Source organism: Mustela erminea, chromosome 14 (genome assembly GCF_009829155.1).
Source record: "Mustela erminea isolate mMusErm1 chromosome 14, mMusErm1.Pri, whole genome shotgun sequence".
In the NCBI taxonomy this organism is placed as follows: Eukaryota; Metazoa; Chordata; class Mammalia; order Carnivora; family Mustelidae; genus Mustela; species Mustela erminea.
In genome coordinates this window covers 35,013,457-35,025,747 of record NC_045627.1, presented here as the reverse complement: position 1 = coordinate 35,025,747, position 12,291 = coordinate 35,013,457, and the positions used below count along the sequence as shown (strand labels likewise).

The 12,291-nt window shown below is 37.2% G+C and overlaps 1 protein-coding gene across 5 annotated transcripts in view; it reads left to right on the top strand.

The window, feature by feature from the left end:
- RUFY2 (RUN and FYVE domain containing 2) overlaps nucleotides 1–12,291 on the top strand; it is a 55,923-nt gene that overhangs the window by 29,749 nt on the left and 13,883 nt on the right. For 4 of the 5 annotated variants that reach the window (XM_032314106.1, XM_032314104.1, XM_032314102.1 and 1 more), the window contains 2 exons: nucleotides 6,613–6,742; nucleotides 7,713–7,807. In XM_032314106.1, coding sequence (XP_032169997.1) covers nucleotides 6,613–6,742; nucleotides 7,713–7,807 — 225 coding nt within the window. Of the gene's footprint in view, nucleotides 1–6,612; nucleotides 6,753–7,712; nucleotides 7,808–12,291 lie in introns of those variants that run through there. The other variant, XM_032314105.1, reaches the window with a different exon arrangement.

Sequence of the window (12,291 nt, the reverse complement as noted above, 5' to 3'; positions counted from 1 at the left end):
GAGCTGAAGGCAGAGGCTTAACCCACTGAGACATCCAGGCGTCCCCACCCCTTCTTTTTTGCCCATAATGGTAGCATACCTATATTTTCCTTTAGTTAATGATGCCAGGTAGATTATGGAGTTCTCCTTGAGAAATTAAAAAGAAATTAGAAAACACAATCGATAAACTTGAGTTTTTTGTCCCTTTATTGTTTTCAGAGCTTTTCAACTCTGTTGTTATCTTGCTCAAGGAGAATTTTATTCTTTCCGCTGGTGCATAACAGCAGATGGCCGTTATATTTCTAGATACTGAGTGTAATAGACCTTTGTAACTCAAAGGAACTTGTATTATCAAAAAACAAGAGATTATCTGAGAACGTTTTTATTAATACTTTAGATAGCTCTGTATATTTCTTACAAGCTAAGAATGATGTCCATATATGTCACTGGACTGAAAAAAGCAAGTTGCAGACAGTATGTGAGGTATCCCAATTTTTATAAAATTAAAACTGTGCATATATTCATAGTTACATGTATAATAACTATTCACATATGCATATATATTTAAATAAGCACATATGCGTGTGTGTGTGTGTGCGTGCACGCTTAAAGAATATAGATTCTGGGGAATGATCTCAGGGGAGTGATGGCAGATTGACAGGGGTATTTCAGTTTTTACTTTATAAACATCAGTATTTTCTCCTAGTAAACATGTTAATTCTTTTGTTATTAAAGCAACAATAGCAAATAGTTATGTATTATGTTTAACAGATCATAAACAAGACTACATGTCATTTATGGTATATAACTTGCTAAGCTGTCTTGAGATCCATTGTTTGAGGTGGCATTAAACTCCTCTCAGTTTGTGCTAATTTTCTAATAGTTATGTCAATTATTGAGAGAGGATTTGTTGAATATCCCAGCTGTAACTGTGGATTTGTGTATTTCTACTTTCAGTTCTAATGGTTTTTGCTTCTTGTATTCTGAAGCTTCTTGTATTCTGTTGTTTGGTGCCAACACATTTAGGATTGCTATGTCTTTTTGGCGAATTGACCTTTTTATCAAAACAATATGCCTTTTATGAGCCATGATATGATATGTTTATGATATGATATGATATGTTTATTTCTGGTAATTTTCTTTATCAGATGTTAATAGAGCTGCTTCTGTTTTCTTTTGTTTAATATTGTCATATAATAGAACATGACTGTTTGCATTTTTCAGTATTTAAACTTTCAGCCTAATCTTTATTATTATCATCAGTATATTTGAAGTAAGTTTCTTATAGTTCGTTTTTTTATCTGTTCTGACAATCTTTTAATGATATATTTAGTTCATTTACATTTAGTGTAATTGTTGGTATGAGAGCATAAGTCTGTTCTTTTATTGTTTTTTTTTTTTGTTTTTCATTCCTTTATTTCTTTTTTTCCTGACTTCCCAGGGATTACTTGAATATTATTTAGAATTCCTTTTTGATTTATCTATAGTGTTTTTGAGTGTATCTCTTCATATAGATTTTCTCATGATTGCTCTAGATACTGTCTTATATATTTGCAGATTTTCAGTCTACTGGTACCAATATTTTACTACTTTGAGTGAAGTGTGGAGGTCTTACTTCCACTTAGATCTTTTTACTCTTTTTCTTTTATAACATAATTCACTTAAATATTTTCTCTGCATAATATTGAGAACCACATCAGACAATATTAGAAATTTCTTTTTTTTTTTTTTTAAGATGTAAACTCTAAGCCCAATGTTGGGTTTGAACTCATGATTGAGATCAAGAGTCACATGCTTTATGACTGAGCTAGCTGTGTGCTCCCACATCAGACAATATTATAGTTTGTGCTTCAAACATTATATATAATTTAGGAAACTTTATTTTTCTTTCTTCATTCCTGATAAAAGTTTTCTTCTGTATCTGAAGAACTTCTTTTGTGTTTCTTTCAGGGTGGGTCTCTTGGCAACAAATTCTCTTATTTATTTTTTTTTCATATGAGATCTTGATTCATCTTCATTTCTGAAAGATCTTTTCAGACTTTTCCTTAGAATTCTGAATTGACAGTTCCTTTCTTTCAGCACTTGAAAACTGTTGTACCATTTTCTTTTGATTTTTGTAGTTTCTGATGAAAAATACTGTCATTTGAATGACTGTTACTCTATCCAAGATTATTTCTTTGGATTTATCCTTTTTAAGCTTTGGTCGGCTTCTTCAGTCTTTATGTTTATCTTTACCAAACTTGGATATTTTTCAGCTATCTGTTTTCTAGATATTTTTCCAGTCCAGCTGCTTTCTTTCTACTGGAATTCTTTCGTTTGTTTGTTTGTTTGTTTGATTTACTCACTTTAGCGCTGAGTTGGTGAAGCATTTGCCTTTGACTTGGGTTATGATCCCAGGGTTCCTTGGGTTAAGACCTCCATAAGGCTTCCTTCTCAGTGGAGAGCCTGCTTCTTCCTCTCCCTCTGCCCCTCCTCCCCACTCATGTTCTTTCTCTCTCAAATAAATAAATTAAAATCTTAAAAAAAAAATATTTATTTAGACAGGGAGAAAGGGAGTGGGGAGGGCCAGAGACAGAGGGAGAGGAAGAATTCTAAGCAGACTCCTTGCTGAGCATGGAGTCTGACACAGTGATTGATCTCACGACCCTGAAATCATAACTGGAGCCAAAATCAAGAGTCGGATGCTTAACCAACTGAGCCATCCACACTTTCAGCCTCCCCTCTCTTCTCTGGAATTCTGATGACCTTGAATATTAGATTTTTTGTTTTAAATAATCCTATAGGTCTCAGACACTTTTTTTCCCCCAGTTTATTTTCTTCTCTCTTGTTCAGACTGGGTTTCTATTGTAGTGTTGTTGTTGTTTAAGTAGGTTCTGTGCCCAATGTGAGGCTTGAACTCACAACTCTGAGATCAAGAGTTTCGTGCTCTACTGACTGAGCCAGCCAGGTGCCCTTGTGGTGTAGTGTTTTGAAATCCATTCTTTCCTCATCATTCTCCTACTGAGCCCATTTCGTGAGGTTATTGTATATTTCCATTTGACTATGTTTCCTTCCTCTCTCTCTCTCCTTACTAGTCTACAGCCATTCCATCCTGAACGTGCCCAATTTTATCCGATCTTTTATGCTTAAACTTACTCTTTTGTTTCCGGTGTGTTCTTAATTGGTCATAGGAGCATTTTCATGATGACTGCTTTAAAATTCTTATCTCTTCAGAATTATCTGACATGTTGGCATCTTTTTTTTTCTCATCCACGTTAAGATATTTCTTGGGTCTTGGTATAACAAATGTTTTTCAGTTGGATTCTGGACATATTGAGAATTATGTTATGAGACTACATCTTATTTAAATTTTAGCAGCTCTCCACTGAAGCCACATAAGCAGGAGAATATAGATGCTGACTCTCTTTCCCTCTCTCTCTCTCTCTTTAAGATGTATTTATTTATTTTAGAGTGCAAGCAGGAGGTGCAACGGCAGAGGGAGGGGGAGAGAGGATCTCAAACAGACACTACTCTGAGCGTGGAGCCTGATGTAGGGCTCAATTTCGTGACCCCTAAGATCGTGACCTGAGCCAAACCAAGAGTCAGACACTTAACAGCTTCTGACTGAGCCACCAAGGTGCCCTGAAACTCACTCTTTATACCAAGTAGGGATAGTATAATCCTAAAACCATTCTGGATGGAATGGAGAAGGGTACTTAACTACTGGGCAGGGATTGAAATCTGTGCTTTCCACTCAGTCTATACTGACATTGTGGAAAAGAAGGGTAGTGCCAGGTGAGGATGGAAATCTAAATTCCCCACTTGGCCTTTGCTGACAGTGGTTGGGGCCCTATGTTTTTTTCCTCTTTTTTTTTTTTATTTTGCTACAATAGGGCCTTTATTGTCAAAATGTTTTTTTTTTTTTCAATTAACATATAATGTATTATTTGCTTCAGGGGTACAGGTCTGTGAATCATCAGTCTTACATAATTCACAGCAATCACCATAGCACATACCCTCCCCAGTGTCCATAACCCAGCCACCCCATCCCTCCTCCCCCACCCCCTAGCAACCCTCAGTTTGTTTCCTGAGATTAAGAGTCTCTTATAGTTTATATCCCTCCCCAGTCCCATCTTATTTCTATCAATGCTAGGCTACCTTTTCTCAGTTATTTAGCAAGAGAGAGCAGACTTTTCTTGGGACTTTTTTCTTTTCTTTTTTCTCTCTCTCTCTCTCTTTTTTTTTTTTTTTTTTTTTTTGTCTATATCCATTATAGGTAGTGGCTTCTTCAGCACCCACTCTGAGCTATATAGGAGGCAAAAAGAAGCCTCAGGAAACTCATCACCATGTTATTCTGTGCCTTCTGGGGTTCCTACTGCTATGGGGCTAACCTGGTCACTAAGTCTTGGATACTACTATAGAGAGAAGATGTTTCTTTCTGCTAAAACCATGTAATAAACCAAGTAATTTTGTCTCTCAGTTGGTGCCCTGTTGGTAGAGCATGACCATATGAACAATTTGGAGATCAGGGGAATCCCTGATGGTTCAGAAAAACTGAAACTGTTTCTGTAGAAAGGGGCAGCTGGGACTATGTCCAAGAAAAACGAATTCCATTTTTTTCCTCCTAAAATGGAAATAAATGATTTCTTTCTACGAAAGTTATTATATGTTGTTGGAAAATGTAGGAAAATGTGAAGAAAATAAAAATTAGAGACAGGTTTTTTTTTTTTAATATTTTGATGAATACCCCTTTTTTTTGCTATGCAGAGATTATTTTAAGTATTTTAGAAAGAGGGTCATACAACATGCTCTTTAGTACCATCTTTATTGCATGTGCTGTGTCATGGGCAGTGTGTCCTATCAATTAGCATAGGTCTGTACCATTGTATCAGTTAATCTAGAGGAATCCTTTAGTCTGAAAAATTGTGCTTTGTCGTTGGAGTTTGCATATCTTTGATTATTGGTGAGATCCATTTGTATTTATTTTGTGAATTGCCAGTTCATATCATTACTTTTTTCCTTGGAGTGTTCAGCTTATTAATATTTATTTATAAGAGTTCTTTACTCTGCGCATTTCACATACAGTGAAATATTTTTTAAATTTACTGTTTTTATTTTTTTCTATAAAGATTTTTATTTATTTATTTGACAGAGATCACAGGTAGGCAGAGAGGCAGGCAGAGAGAGAGAGAGGAAGGGAAACAGGCTCCCAGCTGAGCAGAGAGCCCGATGCGGGGCTCGATCCCAGGACCCTGGGATCATGACCTGAGCTGAAGGCAGAAGCTTTAACCCACAGAGCCAGGTACCCCAAAATTTACTGTTTTTAAACTTTATTCATTTAGACATTTTAAATTTTCAGTAGTTATTTTTCCTTTTTTTCTTTATGGTTTCTGCCTTTGGTGGTCAATGTGTATTTTGACAATATATTTATAATAACTTAAAAATATTTTTCCTTTGCTTTTTCACTCAGTTTTTTTCTGATTCTGGATGATAAGGCCACTCAAGGCACTCCATACTCTCGTTCCTTCAGTGTTAGTAACATATACCTGTCTCTGTATTCCTTTGAATTTGTAGTGAAATAGTATTTACCAACAATCTGTAAATTCCATTTAGGGGTATCTTTTCTCTGCAACCTGAATTATAAAGTCTGAAATTCACTTCACAGAGAAATAATGTGGCCATAGATAGAAATGCTAACTTTATGAGGAAAAAAAAGTAATTAGAATATTAACAGAAGAGTATTAAAATGATATATTGTGATAGTCTCAATATTACATATTGCTATTAAAATTTATTAGAGGGTGCCTGGGTGTCTCAGTCGGTTGAGCATCTGCCTTTTGCTTGGGTCATGATCCTGGGTCTTGGGATCCAGCCCTGCGTGGCAGAGAGCCTGCTTCTCCCTCTCCCTCTGCCTGCTGCTTCCCCTGCTTTTGGCTCTCTCTCTCTGTGTCATATAAATAAATAAAATCTTAAAAAATAAATAAATGAAATTTAAGGTATTAGAAATTGTAACATTGTTTATGCCTCATCTGTTATACCTACCTGTGAGCAATAATTTTCAAAATGATTTCTTCTTGGTATCTTAAAATGTAGGAATTTGACTACTTTTGTTTTGCCAGATAGCACCTGTTAGAATGATGAGGTAGCACTTTGAAATGTGAATTGGCATTTCTGAGCAGTATGGGTTTTCCTCAGGTGTCTCTTTGGGCTTAGCTCTGTCCTGGAAGCAATCTGTAAAGTAGCACTCTATACCAGGGTTGATTTTTCTGTGACTAATGTTTAACTGGTTTAGTGATTGCTGTAATTCATAGAGCAAGAGTTTGTTGTAAAATTTTGCACATGGCATAGAAATGTAAATAATTAAAACTTCACATTTTTCTCCTTTGTTTCATTCCTCCAAGATACAACCAGTGTTAATAGTGTGGTATATACTTCCAGGCATTTTCTCTGCTCATATAGCATTTATGTACACAGAAATAAGAAGTGACAAATTATTGTTTAGCCAGGAATTTTTGTGGTTGGCAAATATATTGATAAGTTAGGATCAGAAAACCCTGTGCTGCTGAAAATAATAAAACAGATGATGTTATTAAAGAAAGCAGACAGCTGTTCTGTGAGAAATAGCACTAAATTTCCGTGTGTTTGTCCTTTAAGGGTGCAGCTGGAAACTGATTTGAAGATTGAGAAGGAATGGAGACAGACTTTGCAGGAAGATCTTCAAAAGGAGAAAGATGTCTTATCTCATCTTCGAAATGAGACCCAACAAATCATTGATCTTAAAAAAGTAAATGGTGGTAAAACTTTAAAAATTGTATCTTTGAAAACTAGGTTACTCAAAAAGAGAGGGGCACCTGGGTGGCTCAGGCCTCTGCCTGATCTCAGGGTCCTGGGATTGAGCCTCCGCATCAGGCTCTCTGCTCAGCAGGGAGCCTGCCTCCCCCTCTCTCTCTGCCTGCCTCTCTGCCTATTTGTAATCTCCACCTGTGTGTCAAATAAATAAATAAAATCTTTAATAAAAAAAGAAATCATAATTTATATTTATACTAAAGAGGCAGAATATACTGGTTGTATTTAAAAATACCAATAAGAAGGGGTGCCTGGCTAGATTCATGAGTTCAAGCCCCATCTTGGGTCGAGAGTTTTCTTTAAAAAAAAAAAAAAAAAAAAAAATCATGGGCCACCTGGGTGACTCAGTCAGCTGAGCATCTGACTTTTGGTTTTGGTTTCAGCTCAAGTCATGATCTCAGGGTCATGGAATTGAGCCCTGAGCCCTCTACTAGGCTCCAGCTTGAGATTCCTTCTGTTCTTCCCTCCACCCGAAATAAGTCTTTCTTTCTTTCTTTTTTTTTTTTTTTTAGATATTTATTTATTTATTTGACAGAGAGAGATCATACGCGGGCAGAAAGGCAGGCGACGGGGGGTGGGGGGAGGCAGGCTCCCCGCCGAGCAGAGAGCCCGATGTGGGGCTCGATCACAGGACCCTGAGATCATGACCTGAGCCAAAGGCAGAGGTTTTAACCCACTGAACCACCCAGGCACCCCAAGATAAGTCTTAAAAAAAAGAAAACTAGTAGAGTTTAAATGAATGGAAAATAGGTGATAGTTGATGGCATAGCTATGAGAGAGCTTGGACATAGAGTTCTGTTTTTTATAAAAAGCTAAAGGATATGTTCCTAATTATTAGTATGTAAATGGTGGGGAATTTCTTGTTTATTTCTTTTAAATTGCATTTTCTGTCTTTTATTGTTTTGAAGGAGTTCCTTAACATCCAGGATGAAAATCAGCAGTTGAAAAAAATATATCATGAACAGGAGCAAGCTCTTCAAGAACTTGGCAACAAACTTAGCGAGTAATTTCTCTTTTTTTCCTTCATCTATGTAGTCATTGACTTTTTTAAAGGTAGGAGTGTGCCAAACCAAGTAGGCAGAAGAGTTTAAATATAGAAAGAAAGATATGAACTATTAAAATAAAAAACCTTGGGGTGCGTGGGTGGCTCAGTGGGTTAAGCCTCTGCCTTTGGCTCAGGTCCTGATCTCAGGGTCCTGGGATCGAGCCCTGCATCGGGCCCTTTGCTTGGCAGGGAGCCTGCTTCCCTCTCTCTCTGCCTGCCTCTCTGCCTACTTGTGATCTCTCTGTCAAATAAATAAATAAAATCTTAAAAAAATAAAAAATAAAAAACCTTAAAGATAAACAAAAGTTAGGTTCAGTTTAATACATTGTAGCTTTAGACACTTAAAAAGACTCTTATTTAATTTATTCAAATTAGAGAATTCAAAAGTTCATTTAGTATATTTTCCCCAGAACGAGAGAAATCAAATTTCCAAAATATCTGGAGAGATCGTTTTCAGACTGTTTTGAGAAGGAGCTAACGTGAGAAGTGGAGAGTTTTATGCTAGAGTTGGGGCTTAACTTCATGCAATGTGGTTGGTTCTGCCGCATTCAGGTGTTACTGGGTTGCTAGAAAGACAGGAAGGAGCAACAGTGTTCTGTCTTTCTCACCTTCCTCCTTGTTCCACGTGGTCTGTGTTTGGGGTTAGGAGCTTCGTCCTTGTGCCCTGATTGAACATATTCCCAAGTATCTGGGATGAGCCCTGGAAGGTTTAGTTTAGATTGAACGTATCACTGACATGTTAAAAAACAAAAACAAACTACGGAAAAACAAAAGAAAGCTGTAGTGCCCATAATCTTAACACCTATATGACTCCCTTTGATGTTTTATGTGATTAAAAATTCAAATAGCACAATTTCCTCCCTCTCCCAAGTATCAGTCCTCAAAGTTGAACCTCATAGCAAATTCATATGTGAACATCTCATCATATATATACGTACATATATATTAGTCATATTAGTCATATATATGTACGTATATATCAGTCCTCAAAGTTGAACCTCATAGCAAATTCATATGTGAACATCTCATCATATATATATACGTACATATATATTAGTCATATTAGTCATATATATGTACGTATATATCATTTGTAACAAACTCAATAGAAATCCTAACTGGAATGGAGACTTCACTGCTAAAGATGAGATTAAGGGGCCCCTGGGTGGCTCAGCGGGTGGTTCAGTGAAATTACTCTGCCTTCGGCTCAGGTCACGATCTCAGGGTCCTGGGATCAAGCCCTGCATCAGGCTTTCTGTTCAGCAGGGGGCCTGCTGACTTGTGGTCTCTCTCTCTGTCAAATAAATAAATAAAATCTTAAAAAAAATTCGATAGCAATTGCCAAGGCCATAGAAAAGAGTAGTTCACTAAAATCACAAAAGGAAATACAGGTTCTCAAAAAGATAAAGCTACTGGGGTGCCAGGCTGGCCCAGTCAGTAGAGCATGTGACTCTTGGTCTCAGGGTCAGGTTGTGAGTTTGAATTTCACATTGGGGATAGAGTTGGCTTTAAAAAAAAGGGAAAGCTATTTTTGTTTCTATAAATTCAAAGAACAATTTACATTATGAGTCTAGTAAGCAAGATTTCAATTCTAATGTGGCATTCACCTAGTGAGCACTTTGACCTTATGCTAAGCGCTTATTACTTTATTTCTCATTTATTCATTTGACAAATTCTAAGGTTGTATTACATGTCGGGTACTATTCCAAGTGCCAAGGACTCAGCAATGTACAATCGCACAATAAAAATAATACTTACATTTAAGATCATAAAGGGTTAATATTAAAACAGATTAGGATAGTAAAAGGGGAATGTGTATTATTTTCCACCCATCTCCCATGTGATGCTAAAGACTGTATGGTTTATTAAAGCCATGATCATTTTTTATTAATTTATTTTTTAAGGCATGATCATTTTATTGTTCAGATAGCTAAATTCACTTTTAAATTTTATTTAAGTTCAAGTTAACATATAATGTAGTATTGGTTTCAGGAGTTGAACTTAGTGATTCATCACTTAACATATAACCCCCAGTGCTCATCCAAGTAAGTGCCCTCCTTAGTACCCATCACCCATTTAGCCCATCCCCCACTCACCTCCCCTCCAGCAACGCACGGTTTGCTCTCTTAACTAGAGAGTCTTTTATGGTTTGCCTCCCTCTCTGTTCTTATTTTTTCCTCCCCTTCCCCTTTGTACATCTGTTTTGTTTCTTATATTCCACACATGAGTGAATCATATGGTATTTGTCTTTCTCTGACTGAGTGACTTCAATTAGCATGATACACTCTAGTTCCTCATTTTTTTTAAATTTAAGATTTTAAGTAATCTCTATACTCAATGTACTGAACCTATAACCCTGAGATCAAGAGTTGCATGCTCTGGGGCCTGGGTGGCTTGGTCAGCTGAGTGTCCATCTCTTGAGCCTGGCTCAGGTTTTGATCTCAGAATTGTGAGTTCAAGCCCTGCATTGAGTAGGCCCAGTATGGAGCCTACTTAAAACAGAACCACATGCTCTACCAACTGAGCCAACTGGGCACCTCTGAATTCACTTTTTCCCCCTTTTTCCTTTAGTCTAGTTCATTGTTTATCAAATTTTGGTTTGCATGAAAATTACTGCTTAAGGTTGGATATATTCAAAATCTATACTGAACTTTATGGGCTTTTTTTTTTTATTAACATGTAATGCATTACTTGTTTCAGGGATACAGGTCTGTGAATTATCAGTCTTAGACAATTCACAGTGCTCACCGTAGCACATACCCTCCCCAGTGTCCATCACCCAGCCACCCCATCTCTCCCACCTCCCTCTACTCCAGCAGCCCTCAGCTTGTTTCCTGAGATTAAGAGTCTCTTATGGTTTGTCTCCCTCTCTGGTTTCATCTTGTTTCATTTTTTCCCCCCTCTCTTCTTCTATGATCCTCGGTCTTGTTTCTCAGAGTCCTCATATCTGTGAGATCCTATGATAATTGTCTTTCTCTGACTGACTTATTTCGCTTAGGATAATACTCTAATTCCATCCATGTCGTTGCAAATGGCAAGATTTCAGTTTTTTTGAAGACTGCGTAGTATTCCTGTGTGTGTGTATGTGTGTGTGTGTGTATCTCACCTCTTCTTTACCCATTCATCTGTTGATGGACATCTAGGTTCTTTCCATAGTTTGGCTATTGTGGACATTGCTGCTATAAACATTCAGGTGCATGTGCCCCTTTGGGTCACTACATTTGTATCTTTGGGGTAAAATACCCAATAGTGCAATTTGCTGGGTCATAGGGTAGCTCTATTTTCAACTTTTTGAGGAACCTCCATGCTGTTTTCCAGAGTGGCTGCACCAGCTTGCATTTCCCACCAACAGTGTAGGAGGGTTCCCCTTTCTCTGCATCCTTGCCAACAACTCTTGTTTCCTGACTTGTTAGTTTTAGCTATTCTGACCGGTGAAAGGTGGTATCTTACTGTGGCTTTGATTTGTATTTCCCTGATACCAAGTGATGTGGAGCACTTTTTCATGGGTCTGTTGGCCATCTGGATGTCTTCTTTGCAGAAATGTCTGTTCCTGTCCTCTGCCCATTTCTTGATTGGAATCTTTGTTCTTTGGGTGTTGAGTTTGAGAAGTTTCTTTGTAAATTTTGGATACTAGCCCATTATCTGATATGTCATTTGCAGATATTTTCTCCCATTCTGTTTGTTGTCTTTTGGTTTTGTTGACTATTTTTTTCTTTGCTGTTTGTAAAAGCTTTTTATCTTGATGAAGGCCCAGTAGTTCATTTTTGCCCTTGCTTTCCTTGCCTTTGGCAATATGTCTAGGAAAGAGTTGCTGTGGCTGAGGTTGAAGAGGTTGCTGCCTATGTTCTCCTCAAGGATTTTGAGGGATTCCTGTTTCACATTTAGGTCTTTCATCCATTTTGAGTCTATTTTTGTGTGTGGTGGAAGGTGAAGGTCGGTTTCATTTCCCCCACACCATTTGTTGAAGAGAGTATCTTTTTTTCTATTGGACATTCTTTCCTGCTTTGTTGAAGATTAGTTGAACATAGAGTTGAGGGTCTATTTATGGGCTATTTAAGGAATTTTCAAGGGTTATTTTGACTAAGTTTTGTTTTTTTTTACCAAGTTTTTTTTTTACACATGCCTAACGCCTCTGTTACTGCTATCTGCATGTTCTTCTGAAGTTTGTGAATTTCCTTTTTTACTTTAGAATATATTAGAGGTTTTTCCATATCAGTACATCAAGATGTTCCATAGGATGGGTGTGCTATAATTTAAACTTCCTAATTTTTTTTTCTTTTATAAATGATATTGTATGTGTGTGTGGATATATCTTGATATACTTCAGTGAGTATATCTAAAGAGTACGTTCCTAGAGGTGACTGCTGGGCCAGAAAGAATGTGCTCTATAGGGCATCTGGGTGGCTCAGTGGGTTAAGCCTCTGCCTTCGGCTCAGGTCATG